Source organism: Protobothrops mucrosquamatus, unplaced genomic scaffold, assembly GCF_001527695.2.
Source record: "Protobothrops mucrosquamatus isolate PMUCROS unplaced genomic scaffold, P.Mucros_1.0 scaffold582, whole genome shotgun sequence".
NCBI classification, from domain to species: Eukaryota; Metazoa; Chordata; class Lepidosauria; order Squamata; family Viperidae; genus Protobothrops; species Protobothrops mucrosquamatus.
This window is the reverse complement of record NW_015386882.1, coordinates 183133-200390: the sequence shown is the minus strand read 5'-3', so window position 1 is coordinate 200390 and position 17258 is coordinate 183133. Positions and strand designations below refer to the sequence as shown.

At 37.7% G+C, this 17258-nt stretch overlaps 1 protein-coding gene across 1 annotated transcript in view; it reads left to right on the top strand.

The window, feature by feature from the left end:
• MDN1 (midasin AAA ATPase 1) overlaps window positions 1–17258 on the top strand; it is a 116632-nt gene that overhangs the window by 11440 nt on the left and 87934 nt on the right. The window contains exons 10-26 of the mRNA XM_015817381.1: window positions 182–369; window positions 776–857; window positions 1333–1428; window positions 1811–1923; window positions 2755–2903; window positions 2989–3049; window positions 3540–3751; window positions 6509–6612; window positions 8304–8448; window positions 9887–9983; window positions 12205–12318; window positions 12582–12729; window positions 12869–12976; window positions 13750–13901; window positions 14180–14358; window positions 15836–16044; window positions 16581–16727. Of these exons, the coding sequence (XP_015672867.1) occupies window positions 182–369; window positions 776–857; window positions 1333–1428; window positions 1811–1923; window positions 2755–2903; window positions 2989–3049; window positions 3540–3751; window positions 6509–6612; window positions 8304–8448; window positions 9887–9983; window positions 12205–12318; window positions 12582–12729; window positions 12869–12976; window positions 13750–13901; window positions 14180–14358; window positions 15836–16044; window positions 16581–16727 (2304 nt within the window). The remainder of the gene's footprint in view (window positions 1–181; window positions 370–775; window positions 858–1332; window positions 1429–1810; window positions 1924–2754; window positions 2904–2988; window positions 3050–3539; window positions 3752–6508; window positions 6613–8303; window positions 8449–9886; window positions 9984–12204; window positions 12319–12581; window positions 12730–12868; window positions 12977–13749; window positions 13902–14179; window positions 14359–15835; window positions 16045–16580; window positions 16728–17258) is intronic.

The window sequence follows — 17258 nt, the reverse complement described above, 5'->3', positions numbered from 1 at the left end:
TAGCAAAATTATTTCAAATTAAATTGCAAACAATTTGCAATTTAATTGCAGAAAAAAAGTATTCCATTATGTTAATTTTTACTGAAACTTGTAGAATATGATTATAACTTTATTCCATGTTCAGGATAAAACAATACAATACTGTCAAGAGTATTAAAAATAGCTTATATTCTTCCTTCAGATTCTTCAGAGAAGTTATCCTAAACTTGCCACTGTGACAGATTGTCTGTTGGATATCTACATTGAGCTTACGGGTGATAAACATTTATCTGAAAACCAAGTTGTGGACAATGAAACTATGACGGAAGATGCATCTTGCTTGACTGAAAATAAAAAGCCATGTTTGGAGGGCAGAGAGTTATCTCTAAGGTATTAAAATGTGTAATTAAGCTGAGGAATATTTTAGTTTGGGGGAGCAAATTATCCTCAGACAGTAGTTATCTAGAGCAGGGTTTCTTATCCTTGGTGACTTGAAGACATCTGAACTTCAACTCCCAGAATTCCCCAGCCAACCCTTCTGATTGGGCTATTCTGGGAGTTGAAGTCCAGACGTCTTGAAGTCGCCATGTTTGAGAAACACTGCTCTAGAGTTTTAGAGATCATATGTGTGGGCTTTAATTGAAATTCCTACTGATAAGGCATTAATTGAATGAAAATTAAACCAGTTCCAAGTAGGTACCTAATGAATTGAGAAGGAAGCTATAGTTGTCGGCAGATAGAGCAAAGGAAAACAATTACTTTGAAATTATATTCACATCGCCTTTTCTTTTTTCAGGGATTTACTCAATTGGTGCAACAGAATCGCATTCAACTTTAACTGTTCTTCCTCCTCTACTGCACTGAACATTTTTCATGAGGTTTGAACTCAACTGTTCTTGTTTTAGGAAAGGGGTGGAGTTTTTTTAAAAAAAATATACTTTCTATAACATAAATTTAAGTTGTTTTTTAGATAATGGATGGAGGATAAAGATAATTATAGATAATGGATGGAGGATTAAGAATATTAGTATTTAATAGATTTTAGTTCAATTAGACTGTCAGTAGGACCATGTAGGTGATTGCGTGAAATACGTTTAGGGCGGATTCTGATGTGTATTCGTACACTGCAGATTGGATGTTGGGTTTAAATGGCCTCTTTCAAGTGTATGACTCTGAGATGTTCCTGTTTCCATATAAGAAGAATGGAAATAAATTAATAAGATCATTTCTTTCCATCACAAGAGTATATGAGTGGTTCATTTCTAGAAAGTTAACTGCTTTTGTCTACAGTTGGTTTATTCGGAGACAATAGATTCTTAACTAGTAATAGTTTTTTACTTTGTCCATTGACAGGCATTAGACTGTTTCACAGCTATGCTATCAAAACAATCCAATCGACTGAAAATGGCTGAAATCATTGGAAGCAAACTGAACATTTCCAAGCACAAGGTATCTTTATAAATTGCCTATTTCTGTATGAGTGCTTCTCTCAATGGAAAAATGACTCAGAATTAGTTATAGTTGTGTACTTTGAAGGAGGTTTCTTCAAATGGGCTCTTAAAACATACAGTGATAGCTGGATTTGTACATCATTTTTAAAGTCAGATCAAGCAAACTCAGGATGGCTCAGTCAAGAGGTGAATCCACCTTGCAAGCAATTGGAAAAGCAGTTGATAACATGAAGCTTTGGGAAAACTGGAAAACTTATTAGTTAGCTGCTTCTCAAGCAGCAAAGTAACTTTGGTGTGCTGAAACAGCTCACTACTCACAATGCTATACATGAATTGGTGTTCAATAAATAAAGGTAGATCTGAACATTCCTTTTCCATAGGTGGAATACTACTGTCAACTTTATAAACCAGAAATTGTAATAGGAGAACAAGAAGTCTCCGTGGGAAGAGCTCAGCTCATTAAGAAGCAGGCACACACACTACTTACGCAACGGTATTGATTGTTTTGGAGACATCCTTCTAAAAACTTGGGTCAGATTTGCAGGTTACATTAATTGTGTAGCCTGTAACTTCCGTGTTTTTAAAACTCCTGCATGGGTCTGAAGTCAAGCTTCACTCCTAGTGATCTGACTGACACATCCGTGTTGCTTTCTTGACAACCATAACAAAGTGATTTGCTGCCATGTTTTCTGGGATTTTTTGTAACCTTCCAATTTAGCTTATGTTAGTACATCATTCAGGTACTAACCACACCAGCTTTTGCAGATCTTCTGAACCCAGATGAGGGGAGCCATATGCTTCCATCGGCAGAGTTTTTGATCTTTCCCACTAGAGCTACTTTCCTCTTGAACCCTCTTCTCATATGCAAGAACAGGGTTTTTTTTCCCTTTTTTTCAACTGCTCTGGAAGTTTTCAGGGAAGAGTTCAAAACAAGCTAATAACCCCACAGACATAATCCTATTCCTTTTGCTGACAGCATTACCTCACAAGCTGTCCTCAAGGGGCAAAAAAAGGAAAAAGTATGGCTCTGGCCCTTTGTCCCAAAAATTACTCATTCTTTCTTTCTAATAAAGAAATGCAAAAAAAAAGAAATTAGTGATATTTTACAACATAGTAATGTATAAGATAGTGATTCCCTTTTTTTTCTCCTGTATATTTGTAATATACGGTAGAGTGCTTATACCGTAATTACAAAATCCCATGGCAGCTTTTTATTATTGGGTGTTTGTTTCTGTGATGTGGGAGAGAAGAACATTTAGGGAATTGATGAATAGAAGACCCGGTGGTGCAAAGGTATGATATTCTGCCTTTTCACCCCCGGCAGGAAAAAGCAAAGCTTTGCACCCACACGCCCATCTTCTGTGTTGATTGAACAACTTGCAGTATGTGTGGACAAAGGAGAGTCTGTGTTACTTGTGGGTGAAACGGGAACAGGAAAAACTTCTGCTGTTCAATACTTGGCTCAAATTACAGGTAAAGTACCGTTCTGAGACCTTAGCCAAGATAGAAGTGTAACGTGGGAACCAATTCCTCATCTTCTGTATCTTTTTGTTCTAAGGGCACCGTTTAAAAGTTATCAACATGAACCAGCAGAGTGATACTGCAGATCTTCTAGGCGGGTGAGTGGATAATTCAATTTTTAAAAAAAACCCTCAATAATCTTCCTAACCAAACAATATTGGCAGTATAGAAATATACATTTTATTTCTTGGAATACAATATATTTTTTAAAGCTCCAAATCAAAAGGAAATTAAGCCCTCCCAACAAGAGTTGGAGGAAAGAAGTCATGTTTGGTGAGTAGATGTAGCTTTGCAGAAGCACTTACCTTAAAATTTTAGCACAATATTGCTTGCTGATTGACAGATTAGAAAAGATACTAGAAAAGAGAGGGAAAGGGATGCTCCACCCAAAGGGTAAATGGCGGAAGGGAGGGGGAGGCAAAAGTACAGGAATGGGAAAACTTTGACGAAACGTATCTTATTCCATGTTGTAGCTGATCTTTGCTTGTCTTATTTTTTATTGATCGATTGATCAAATTTGGGCACTACCGCTCTAAGTGACTTATGCCATCAATTTCATGAGGCTGTTTTGTTTTGAATTCTTTACAGATATAAGCCAGTGGATAACAAGCTGATTTGGCTGCCCTTGAGAGAGTCTTTCGAGGAGCTTTTTGCACAGACGTTTTCAAGAAAGCAAAATCAGACTTTTTTAGGGCATATCCAAACATGTTACCGACAAAATCACTGGCATAAACTTCTCAAACTGATGCAACATGTTTACAAATCTGCTGTTAATAAGGAGGTTAAAGAAAATGCATCCGGTAAGACATCTGTGAATTATGAAGTATTCCAGACGTGCCTTTGAACATATTTCCTTTTTAAAGTCATTGGGAAAGATTAGGGCAGAGGCGGCACTCGGAGCCCTCTCTGTGGGCACACGTGCCGTTGCCCCAGCCTTGCCTCCCCCATGACACCCTCCTCACGAGCAGCCCTCCTGGAGAAGGGTTGCCCCCGAGCGTGGCCCACGCAGAGCAGTGCAGTCAAGGACATGGCAGCCAGGCAGCGTAGACAAGATTCTGCCCTCATGCCCCGTTGCGCGCAATTGATGCTGCAGGGCGCGGCCAGAGGGCGTGGCTGCCATGGTGCTGCTGAGTGATCTGGGACGGGCCCTGGAAGCAATGAGTGGCCCTGCGGGCAGACGGGGTGGGGGTGGAGCAGGGGGTGGGGTGGAGCGGGGGCAGGGCCAGTTTTTGGGCACTCGGTCTCTAAAAGGTTCACCATCACTGGATTAGGGAATCCTACATATATTGCTGGAACAATTTTACAGACTTTTTTTAAATCTTGGTGGGAATTTTTTTTTAAAGGGTGGCAGGCACAACAGAGAGAATGAATGAAGCAAGGAGTCTCTTTCTCTCTTCTTCATTAAAATCCTAGGTGAAAAGTCAGATCTTCACAGGTCTTTTAAACAACAGAAGGGGCAGTCTGGATCTAGGGGGGGGGAGTTCATTCCAGAAGGTGTGTGCTGCTACAGAGAAGGATCCTGAAGTGTGCCAACACTGCAGAATCAAATCAGCTGGGTAGATACAAAGCAAGATGGTATGACCATCCTTTTTTTCCTAATAAAGGAAGATCAGATAAGTTAGTGCATCAAATTTTTGCAATTTTTTTTTTGCTTTTTTCTACTATCTTAGGCAAGTGGTGCAATAAAATAATGTAACAAGGCTCACATCTTATTAACATATTTGATGCAGTTATCTAATATCCTCATCCTGCTCGTGGATTTTACAACATAAACACACATATTTATAAATAACAAACACACATATTTATAAATAATAAACACACATAAACATATATTTATAAATAATAATAAATATTATGGCCAATAAAATGTTTATTATTTGACGCATTCCCTATTTCCATTCAGTGCCTTATTTGTAAAACCACCTTCAAGGTTAAATTCAGATTATGTCTTGAACTACACCAAATTACAGTGATGGTTTATAAGCATTTGTATTACACCCTTGGTTTTTTTTTATCCTTTTTATTAGTTTATAATATAAAATACAAAAGCAAATAATAGGAAAAATAGGGGAGGGAAAGGGAAGAGAAAAGTGTAGAGAAGAAGGAAAAAGAAAGAAAAGGCATTGATTTCTGACTCTCTGGTGCAGTAGAATAAGAAATAACATTGAAACTCAACTTTTTACTTTTACATAATAGTATAAACTAGCCATTTCTATAACAGATCTATCTAATGAGTAAAACTCAAAATCAAAGTTTCATTTTTTTCCACCTCAAGAACAAAGTCCAGAAACATTTTCCGCAGAAACAAAAGTACTTGTGTTTTTTTTTCTTTTATCAAAGCAGTCAATTTAGCCATCTCTGCTAACTCCATTCACTTTTGCAACCATTCATCCATTGTGGAGATTAAAGCGTCCTTCCATTTTTGTGCATAAAGTAATTTCGCTGCCATCAGGATATATAACATCAAAGTTCCAAAAATAATAATAATTCCAAGTCTTTTTCCATTAAATCCAAAAGAAAAGTTTCTGGTTTTATCTTTATATTCACTTTTGAGAATCTTCTGTATTAGAATATGAATCCTGTTCCAATATTTCATTGCTTTGTCACATGTTCATCATAAATGATGAAAAGTCCCTTCTTTACGTTTGCATTTCCTACATTCACTTGAAATACCTTTATACATTCTTGATAGCTTATCTGGTGTTAAATACCAGCGATACATCATCTTATAAAAATTTTCTTTTAAATTTTAATTTAATGTAAATTTTAAACCTCCTGTCCACATATTCTTCCATTGTTCAAGCTTTACATTGTATCCAATGTTCCTTGCCCACTGAATCATACAATGCTTTACATACTTACTTTCTAAATTTAAATTCAGTAACATTTTATAGACCTTAGCGATAATATGTTCATCACTATCACCCAGTAGGATTTCCAATTCATTTTTAATAAAGTCAAACCCATAGCTCTTTTTGTCTAATTTAAATCTATCTACCTTTCTTTCTTTCTTTCTTTCTTTCTTTCTTTCTTTCTTTCTTTCTTTCTTTCTTTCTTTCTTTCTTTCTTTCTTTCTTTCTTTCTTTCTTTCTTTCTTTCTTTCTTTCTTTCTTTTGTAAACCAGTGGCAGACATGACCTTCTCATTCTAGCTCTTCCTTAGACTTGAGGATAGGATCACCAAAATTAAAAGTTATTATTATTTTACCATTAGTCCAACAGTCTGGCTTTGCCACCATTTCTTTTCTTAAAAAAGCTTCCTGGGAGAACACTCAAAGAGGCATCCTCGTAGAAAACCTTGTTTCATATTTATTCCAAACTCTTAGAATGCCACGTCTAAAAATGTGATTGTTAAAATCAACATTTACTTTAACCTTGTCATACCATAAATAACCGTGCCGTCCGAATCTTAATTCACGACCTTCTAAATCAAGTAGCCTCTTATTCTGAAGGTTCACCCACTCTTTTAGCCAGACCAAACAACAAGTATCGAAATACAGTTTCAAATCTGGCAAATTACACTCTTGGTTTTAAATGACGAAATGTGTCGTTGTAGGCTTGCCCCTGAAGGAAAAATGGGAAGAATTTGGTATCCGATTGGATCATGCCCAGCAGCAGATGAAGATGACAGAAAATGCACTGGTCTTTGCATTTGTAGAGGTAATATTTTTATTGTTACCATTTTTAAAAAATAATGGCTGCAGGATATTCTGGGTATTGATGCACCTTCTGAAATCTTCCTACACTCACATGAATTTAATGAAAAGCATGTAATCTTTTTAAGGCTGGAGAAGTATTTTAGAAAGTGCACACAACAAAAATTTATTTGAAGGTAAAGATGCATTTAAAAATTAACTTTTGTATCAATTATTTAAGTTTTGAGTTGTCATGAAAATTGCACCTGAGATTATGGGAGGCTGGTGCACCCTTCTGTAAATTCTTCCCTCTAATAACAAAGCAAATTGATAAAAAGAAAAAGGATTTTATTTCTTACCGTGAGTCCTTTAATATTCAGATAGAACAAATACTAAATAGGGTCCTCCTGCATCTGCCGCTTTCTGTGGCCTTCATCTCTTAAATGTCACTTTGAAGACTATAGGAATACAGGTATTCCTCACTTAATGACTACCCATTCAGTAACTGTTCAAACATAGGGGGCTGAATGAGTGGTAGTTGCAACTTATCCTTGTACATATGTCAGTTGCAACGTCCCTGCAGTTACCTGATCACAGTCCGGGTGCTCAGTTCCTGGTTTGCAATTACGATATCACAGAGCATCCCATGGTGATCCATGGTCACATGACTGCCATTTGCGACCTTGCTGACTTCCAACAAGCAAAATCAATGAGGAAACTGTTGGGAATTGCAAATGGCAGCCATGTGATGTCCTCTCTTAAGGACCTGTCATGATTCACTTGATGACAACAACTGGAAATGCTGGAATTTCCATCATCATGGCATGGTCTTGTAACATTGTGCTTTAGGACAGAGGTCCCCAACCTTTTGGGCACTGGGGACTGGTGCCATGGAGAAAGGTTTTTCTGTAGACTGGAGGGGGCGTGCTTTTGAATACTGCCTGCATCCTATTGGCCACTGGGCTGCGTGAGTGGCTGGCCAATGCACGCACGTGTGCACGCTCGTACTCCCCACTCGAGCTAGCATCGTGGTGTCAAACAGGTCCTAGCAATGCTTTGAGTGTCAGGTGGACTCTAGCGTTGCCATGAGCATATATCCCCTCGTGCTAGCATTGTGGTGTCGTGCTGATGGTAGCAATTCTGTGTGCGTCATGCGGACGCTAGCATTACCACAAGTGCACCCCCACTCGCGCTAGCATTGCGCTGTCATGCCGATGCTAGTGTCGCTGCATGCCCAATATCCCCACTTGTGCTAGCATCGCACCATTTCGTGGGTGCTAGCGTCGCCCGAGCATCACGGGGCGCTTGTGGCTTCGTTTGCATCACACGCATAATCATGGCCTTGTTCGCGCGTAAAAGTGCCTCTACCGCCCTGGGCCGGGGACCCCTGATCTAAAGGACTACTTGTATCTCAGAGATATAGTAGAGGGCCAAGGACTGCATCAGGAGAGGAATTTTACCTTCTTCCATTATATATACACCTTCATTTATTACATATTGTAATTTGAGGGAGATGGACAGTTTAGAAATGGGTGGGTGGGTGGGTGGGTGGGTGGGTGGATGGATAGATAGATAGATAGATAGATAGATAGATAGATAGATAGATAGATAGATAGATAGATAGATAGATAGATAGATATTTCTCTTCGTTCTCCTTCCTTCATTTTGCCTGCTTAAGTGAGCTATGCTAACTCGTTTCTCTGTTTATGTTTTCAGGGCACCCTAGCACAAGCTGTGAAGAAAGGAGAATGGATTCTACTAGATGAGATTAATTTAGCTACAGCAGAGACTTTAGAATGTTTAAGTGGTTTACTTGAAGGCTTGTCTGGTTCATTAGTTTTACTAGACAGAGGAGACACAGGTATTTTATTTGTTTTATAGCATTACATTTTGATGTTTGGTAACATGTTTGTTTACAATGCTTTTTAAGAGCCTGGGATAAAAATAATAATTTTGACTTCTAACATGGGTGAGGTTGTATTGGGATTTTTGTGTTGCACTTCAGAATGTGAGAGATACCAAGTCTGTGGGTTTGGACAAGAACTTTCTGAGGAAACCACTTGTGGAAACCCATTGGTGATGAGTAAAGGGGAAGAAAGCTACTCATAGTTAATATCATGATAACTTTACATTGTTCCATCCAGTACAGAAGTCAATATTTTAATGCTGGTAGGGATAAGGACAACAAGTTTGATTATTTGGTACTTGTTTATGTATTTCCTATTCATACTTACTTGGCTACTGTGCCTTGAGAATGCTGGACTAGATACCCATTTCCCCATGATTTATCCAAATAAACTCTGTAATGCTCTCATTTTCAAAAGACCTGCAGTCTCAAAGCAAGATTTTATAACCCACCAAAAAGTGGCAGTAGATTGGGGTAGGCAAGATTGAGATACATGGAGAACCCATACATGGAGAGAATAACCTTTTCTTTAGTTAAAGTATTTTATCTTGATTGCTGTAAAGGTTTGGTAAGTTTTGGAGCCTCAGATGATAATATTCGTATGCAAGTGGATGTGCTCATATGATGTATTTTCAGCAGAAGGTTGAAAGACTAAAATGTGATGCCATCAACCTGCCAATAGTTGTCCTAGGGGAGATGTTCTTAGTTTTTTCAGCGGCAAGTTTATAGAAAACTTCACTGGAAGGGTGATTCCTTTTTTCTCCCATAATTATAATTTGAATTGACACTGAATTCTGAATTTTAGGATAAATTTATTTTTCTCTCAGAAGCTGTCTTAGAGAATTTAACTTGGCTCCAATCCACTTTCAGCCTCACAGTGTCATTCTTTCTTGGAATATTTTTATTTTTCTGTATGTTTCAGATTCAGCTTAGAGTTGACATCACTACTTTTTCATTTATAAATTGGAAACGAAACCGACTAAATAGTTAGAGCAGGGGTGTCAAACTGCCAGCCCGTGGGCCAGATGCATCATGTTGAAACCGCGCCCACCCCAGCTCCGGCAATGGGATATGACATGTCACGTGACGCGGCGAGTTTGACACCCCTGAGTTAAAGACTTGAAATGTCAATGTCTGGCCACAGTTCTTTGGAAATGTAGTTGATGAGATCAGGAGGCTGGTATTGTTTTTATAGACAGTTGATAGATAATTACGGAAATATCAACTTCAGTAATGCAGAATATGAGTAATATATGGATAAAGCAACAAAACTACCTATTACCAACTTTTAAGTACACAACACCTGCCCAAGGCTTGCTTGTTAATATGTTTTGCTTTGTGTTCCTGAGGTAAACTGGAACTGAAATTGGATGTCTGGGCTTTTTCATTTTAGAGCCATTGGTACGTGATTCCAATTTTCATTTATTTGCTTGTATGAATCCGGCTACTGATGTTGGAAAAAGAAATCTACCTCCAGGAATACGAAACAGGTAAAAACAGAATAACCAGTTTTACAAAATTAAATGATTATTCCAAAGCTGATGTTAGTAGGAACTGCTACTGTTTTCTTTTTATACATTGTTCTGAAATCCACCTTTGCTCATGAAGCAAAGTACAAATGTTTTTGAATATCTGAAATATATCTTTATTGCATCATATTTTAACTGGACCATACTGGGAACTAATATACAGGCAAAGAGCCTTAGCAGTATGTCTCTGGAATGAGTAGATGATGCTATTGTACAAACTTTTGGGAATTGTAGTTCAGTTTGTTTTGAGTCATCACATTCAGAGCAAGGCTAGAATTATATGTGATCCCTTGGGAAACATAAAGGAAAAAACATTGTTGGGTATCTTCTGATAGGTCAGCATTACTAGTAAGCTGCATAGTAGATGGATAGCTATATATGAGTGAATTTTATGCTTATTTGATCCATTGTAGGCTATACTATCTGATTTAGCATGGCGAGTAGGAGAACTGTGAGAATTATGTCATTAGTGGTGGTCTGCCAAGTGCTTATTAAGCATTACATTCTACACTTACACTTTGATTTCCCCGCTGAGTACTTAGTAGGCTGCACTTGACAATAGAATTAAATTTAGGGTTATGGAACTGTCTCTGTAGAATTCAAAATTATTTAACAGCAAAAGAGCTGCATGTTGCTTAGCGAGATTCACTAATGAAATTCCAGTACATTGTGTTCTGTAGGTAACCTCAGTTGGACTGGATTGCTTATGGGGCTGTAAGGGCCCTCAGCTTTTTTCCTGTAATCCCTGTAAGTTCTTTCCCCCCCCCCTCCAAACACAACACCCATTTTCAGCAGCAAAAAATGTGTGATTTCCTGTCATTGTTCAATGAAAAAGAGAAGTAACGCCTTGTAAGCTCAGCACAAATCCTTCAGTAAACATTTCTGCCAAAATTGAAAGAAAACAAATCTGAATCCTTCCCTCCCAATTCCATTCCTGTATTGCTTCGTATAGCTTTGAGCTGTAAAAACATTAAATTTAAATTTTATCGTTGCAAAGAGGCAAACACTTTGACTTTTTGCAGCAATAAAAGCTGTCCATACATCATCCTGAATAATATAATTGAGGTGAATTGTTTTTATCCAACTTTTGACACTTTGTTGAAGATAGCTTGGGAACTTTTTTCTTCACAAAATCCAATACACGTATAGGTCAATGCCTCTCATTTTTTTAAAAAGCATATAGTGGTATTCAGGGCTTCTCAAATGTTGGCTTGACTTGTTAAGATAGCTGTAATCTGTGAATGATTCTTCCTCTCTTGCCAATGCCTTGTCTTGCGTGTCCTCACACACTCTGGTGCACCCTCTCCAATCTTCACTGCATCACCCTTGCACACTCTCCTTGACCCTAGCCACGCTTCTCTCAAACCTACACTCACTCGACCCATACCTTGTCACGCGTCCCTTGCACCATTGGAATCTCCTCATACCGCCCAGTACTTTCCTGCCTGTGGCCTGCTAGTAACCTGCCTGGGGCTTACAACTTTCTGCCACCTTCCTGACTGACTTGATTGTTGGAAGCTGGCAGGAACTTGCCTCACCTAACACTGTGGAATTCAGCTAATAATGGCAATCAGGACTTCAGGGATTGCCGTCGCTAAGCAATGGAAATTTTTGTCTCAATTGCCATTGTAAGTTAAGTACTATTTGTATGTATATATGGAGTTGTGTTACAGTGGTTTTGATTATTTCTCTATTTTGTACAGGATTGTTTCTGATGAAAGTCATGTTGTACAGTGTTAGCCACTGTTAACTGCCATTGAATCTGAGATAATATACAAGCAAATTATGAGATACAGGAATGGGCCCTACCTGAATGCTCATGCTATACAATAGTTAGAATGCAGTATTGCAAGCTAACTCTGCCACAGTCTGGAGTTCGATCCTGATGGGCTCAAGGCTGACTCAGCCTTCCATCCTTCCGAGTTTGGTAAAATGAGAATCCAGATTGTTGGGGGCAATATGCTGACACTTGAAAACCACTCAGAGAATGCTGTAAAGCAATATGGAGCAGAATATAAGTCTAAATGCTATTGCGGTGTTCCTCTGTAATAGGTTAGAACTTGTATTACCATATAACACTTTTATGCTATGATTGGCAGAATGGTGTTTAGTCTTCAGTTTTAAATTAGTATGACTTGGCATGAAGGTACCTTGAACTTTTAAATGTATTGTCACCTTACAGGTTTACTGAAATCTACATAGAAGAATTACAGAATGAAGAAGACTTATATATTCTTATAATGGATTATCTAAAAGGGCTAAATGTGAGCAAAAATGTAGTTCATGGGATCATCAAGTAAGTCAAATGCTATATGTTTGATTACTGTTTGTATCTATTACAGCAATTATAACAATTCAGAAACCTTGTATTGTAATTTTTGACTCTGTTTTTGTTCAGGATTATTGTATTAAGGTTTTGGGGGTGGTTAAGGGTTAGATTATTTTACCTTGGGTACTTTTTTGTGTTTTATGTTATTTCTGTGAGTCTAAACTTTAATGAAGATGTTGATGTCAAACCCAGAGAAACTGAGTTATTTATTCCTTTCTTTACCTTTGTAGCTTCTATCTGACAGTGAGAAAAGAGTGTGAATCAAAATTGATGGATGGGACAGGCCGTAAGCCTCATTATAGCCTTCGCACCTTGTGTAGAGCTTTGAAGTTTGCATCGTCCAATCCATGCAACAATATCCAGCGCTCACTTTATGAGGTAATTATCCTCGCTTTGTTCCTGAACATTGAAAATTGTAATCAGAAAATAATATTTTTTCACCTTCATACTTAAAATTTTATGAGCGTCCCCCTCCTGCACCTGCCAATAATGCATTGTAATATTTTGCTTCTTGTAGGGTTTTTGCTTCGGTTTTCTTACTCAGCTTGATAGAAACTCTTACCCAATTGTTCAACACCTCATATGTCAGCATATTTTGTTTGGAAACACAAAAAGTCTAAAGCAGGCAAGTATTCAAATAATTAGAATTAATTTTTTGCTGTTGAAATGAAGGATATCTTCTCACTATTCAATGCTCTGAGCTTGAGTTTTGAGTTTTCAGAACAAACCCCCATTGTTTCAGTGTTTTGTCGCAGCTCAAGATAAAATGAGGCATTTTGATTATATTGTTTCAAGTGTTCTATTACATAAACTAAAGCAAGCTCATTATATTCTTACTTTTCAACCTTCAGCCACAAATTTAGGCAAGATTCAATCCCTACTGGGGGTTACGCTCCATCCAAACTATGGAAAAATTGGCCATAGAAATTATTTTTAAATGTATGTGTCTAGAGCAAACAAAAAGCAGGATGTGGATAATATTTGCTGCTATAGATAGCATTCATAAGGGACTAGCACCGCAAAAACTTTTACACTACTGGGATGAAGCATGATGCTGTAAGAATTTTTGAATATCTGTTTTAATTCCAAAGGGAGCCACTTTGTTCTGAGATAAGAATGCAGTGTTTTATGCTTTGTACATAGCCTTACAGTGGAGTTTTAATCTTGTAATCATACTGGTTACATCTTGCTTTATTCTATTTACTTGGATTTTATTGTAATCTTGCCTTTCCGTTACATAGGCCATTGAAGAATGGATATGAATTGAGTTTATTATTGGTATTATATCTAGGTGGCTAGAATAAAACTCACCTAGTTCTCAGAAGGGGGAAATGCAACATGATGTTTTAAGAGGGTCTGTCGATAGCTTAAATTTATATTTTTGTAACACCATTTTAGTCCTTACCAGAGCCTAAAGGAGGCAAAATGATAAAAGTAGAAGGCTACTGGATTTCAGCTGGTGATAACGAACCAACTATTGATGAGACTTACATTCTCACACCTTCAGTCAAACTTAACCTCAAAGATATTGTCCGAGTTGTATCAGCTGGGTACGTTGGATTTAATTCTTTTTTCTGTTCTGTGAAAATAGTTTCATTTAATTTGATACATAAAAGTAGTGCTGACTTTTGTTTAATGCAACATGCTTCTCGATATCAACTTAGACCTTGCTGATAGCAATAACATTAAATCTCATTGTTTGAAAGCTACTTTAAGCAACATATGTAGTAAGACTGTAAAAAAAATTAAATGTAGAGGAATTTTTCTGTAAAGATCTTGGCCACTGTAGAATCTTATCTCTAACTTTATGATCTGCTAATTCTTCAAGGACATACCCTGTTCTGATTCAGGGAGATACTTCCATTGGTAAAACCAGCTTAATCCGTTGGTTGGCTGCTGCAAGTGGAAACCACTGTGTTCGGATTAATAATCACGAGCATACTGACATTCAGGAGTATATAGGCTGTTATACATCAGATATATCTGGAAAGCTGATATTTAAAGAAGGTAGGAGGATTGTGGTTACTATGCAAATTTCTTGGCCTTTCTTTTCTTTTCCAGCAAGGGTTACATTGAATGTTATTTCAAAGATTGCAAAACTGTTAGTATTTGTACTATTATTACTTGTACCACTATTGTACTCTACAGGATTATGGAAGTTGTTTTTGCTTTAGCATTACTTTTAGAGCATGGATGGTAGCTCATGTTTAGTGAGAACTGTTCTGTTCTATGAAAGTGGCCTGTTCCTGAAAATAAATAATATTCTGCTGGCAGGTAGGCTTGCAAATTGACTATTAGATTGGAAGGAAGCATGAGCTAAGAACGAAAATGAGAACATGAAATACCGAAGGATTTTGCAGACACGCATTTCAAATATTCAGTTCAAAAGTGATTCAGTAAAATTACCCCTTTGAATTGAATCTTCAAGTGTGTGCAGCAGAAGTTAGAATCCAGAGAGTGGCAATAAAATGACAAGTGAGTTCAAAGAGAATAAGCAGTACTTGCATTTCTATTTAAAAATAAGCCACTATAAATTCAGGGGATGCTACTTTTAGGTCCACGGGTTACTGTTTTTTTTTCTTTTTTGTCATTATTAGAAAATCATTTGAGTTAAGTTAAAATTACTCTCATGAGGCTGTGGAGTGATTTAATTAATACTAATGCATTGTTGGATTGTTCTATTTATGCAGGGTAACTGATAATTTGGATTTATATTCAAAGTAACTGCAAGGGGAAGCAGACTTATTCTTTGTGATCCTAGAAGGCAGGGCTCAGAATCAGGGGATTAAAATTTATAAGGAAATAGTGTTAGACTATAACTATATAATTAAGAATTTCTTAATTATAAACTGTCCCTAGTAGAGCAAACTCTACATGAAGAGATGAGTTCTCTTGTACTGGAGAGCTTAAACAGGGTGAATAGTCATCTGTCATAGGATTGATCGACTGATTAATATCAGGTTTATATGCTGCTATAGGCAAGTCTGAGTGGCTGACAGGTCTCCAATAGTAATAAGATAAAAAAACTTGCAAAACACAACAATGCACAATATTAACTACTCAACCTACCTTAACACTTATATCCATTCACTCTTCAGGAAGGAGAAAAACAACCTCTTCAAACTTTAAAGTGTACTGAAAGAACCAGCTTGTAGTGTGGAGGCGAAGTGTTCCAGAGGGTACTCTAGTGCAGTGTTTCTCAATCTAAGCAACTTTTAAGATGGATGGACTTCAACACCCAGAATTTCCCAGCCAGCATGCTGAATGGGGAATTCTGAGAGTTGACGTTCACCTATCATAAAGTTGCTGAGGTTAGGAAACACTGCTCTAGTGGATACCACACTGGATAGGGTGTCAAAGTAGATGTCTTCTAAAAGCCCCTTCCCATTCTGATTCTTTGATTTTTCCAAAAAAAATTCCACTGCTTCTCACTGCAGAATATAAATAAAATACACACACGTACTGTTTGGTAATTGCTTTAAAGGTGTCCTCATTGATGCAATGCGAAAGGGATACTGGATTATCTTGGATGAACTGAACTTGGCGCCTACCGATGTTTTAGAGGCACTGAACAGATTGTTGGATGACAACAGAGAGCTGTTCATTACGGAGACTCAAGAAACAATCAGAGCTCATCCACGATTCATGCTGTTTGCAACCCAGAATCCTCCGGGACTCTATGGAGGCAGGAAGGTTTGTCGACTGTCCTAAGATCATTATTTCTTCATGCTTCTGTCCTTACGATGATACACTGCACATAAATACATTTCTCTAATTAATCACTGAAATCACTACCAGGAGGGAAAATACAGACAGAAAAACTGAAAGTGATTATTTTTCCATTAAGCGTGATGGACAAGAGAATGATCTCGATCTAGAGAGAACTGCCAGATCTATATAAGTATTTGTAACATAGGTCTGTCTTTCTGGACATCTCCCTTCCATGTTTATTAGCAGTTTGCTAATACACATGCTTTAATGTGTATGTGTATTGTGCTTTTGCTATAACATAAAAGAAACGTCGTATATAAGATGTGCATTGTCTCAACTTCCGCAGAATGGATATTTCAAAATGAATTTGTAATCTTTGAAAAAAATGTTGATCTTCTTTGAATAAATGATGGGTATAAGGAATAAACTATTTATTTATTTATTTATTTATTTATTTATTTATTTATTTTAGTGATAGGCGTTCCAGGAGTACTGTTTCAATTAACAACTTTTTATAGGTTTTATCTAGAGCCTTCAGAAATCGATTTGTGGAGCTGCATTTTGATGAGTTACCCAGTACAGAATTGGAAAACATTTTGCACAAAAGATGCCAGCTTCCACCTTCTTACTGTAGCAAATTGATCAAAGTCATGCTGGAACTACAGGTACTGCGAACTATTGTGCTGTTTTCTTAAGAGGAAGCCAACAAAGTAGGCTGAATTGAATTTCACGTATATCTTTTCCAAGTATGAACTTGTCTGATGGACAGCTATATAAATGTGGGAAATTGGTTAATTTGGTTACGTAGAGGAAAGGTGCTCTTCTCACTACCCTTCCCATTTCACATTTGTGGCTAGGCCCAGTTTGAGGGGGATTTATTTTCTTGTCTTTTTCGCTGTTCAGTGACACCTCAGTTTATATTTGATTTTGGGCTCAGCCACTGAATGAAACCAAAGGAAACAACTGATTGCACTATTATCTAGATCACATGATCTCTGCCTTTCCTGAGCAGTAGGAGATAGAGTATCTCCCTCTTGTGAACCTCTAGGACAGAGGTCCCCAACCTTTTGGGCACCAGGGACCACTTCCATGGAGAAAGGTTTTTCCGTGGACTGGAGGGGGCATGGTTTTGTATGCGGCCTGCATCCCGTGGATGGGGCTTCATTTGTTTGCGTGGCCTAGTTGCTGGCATGCTG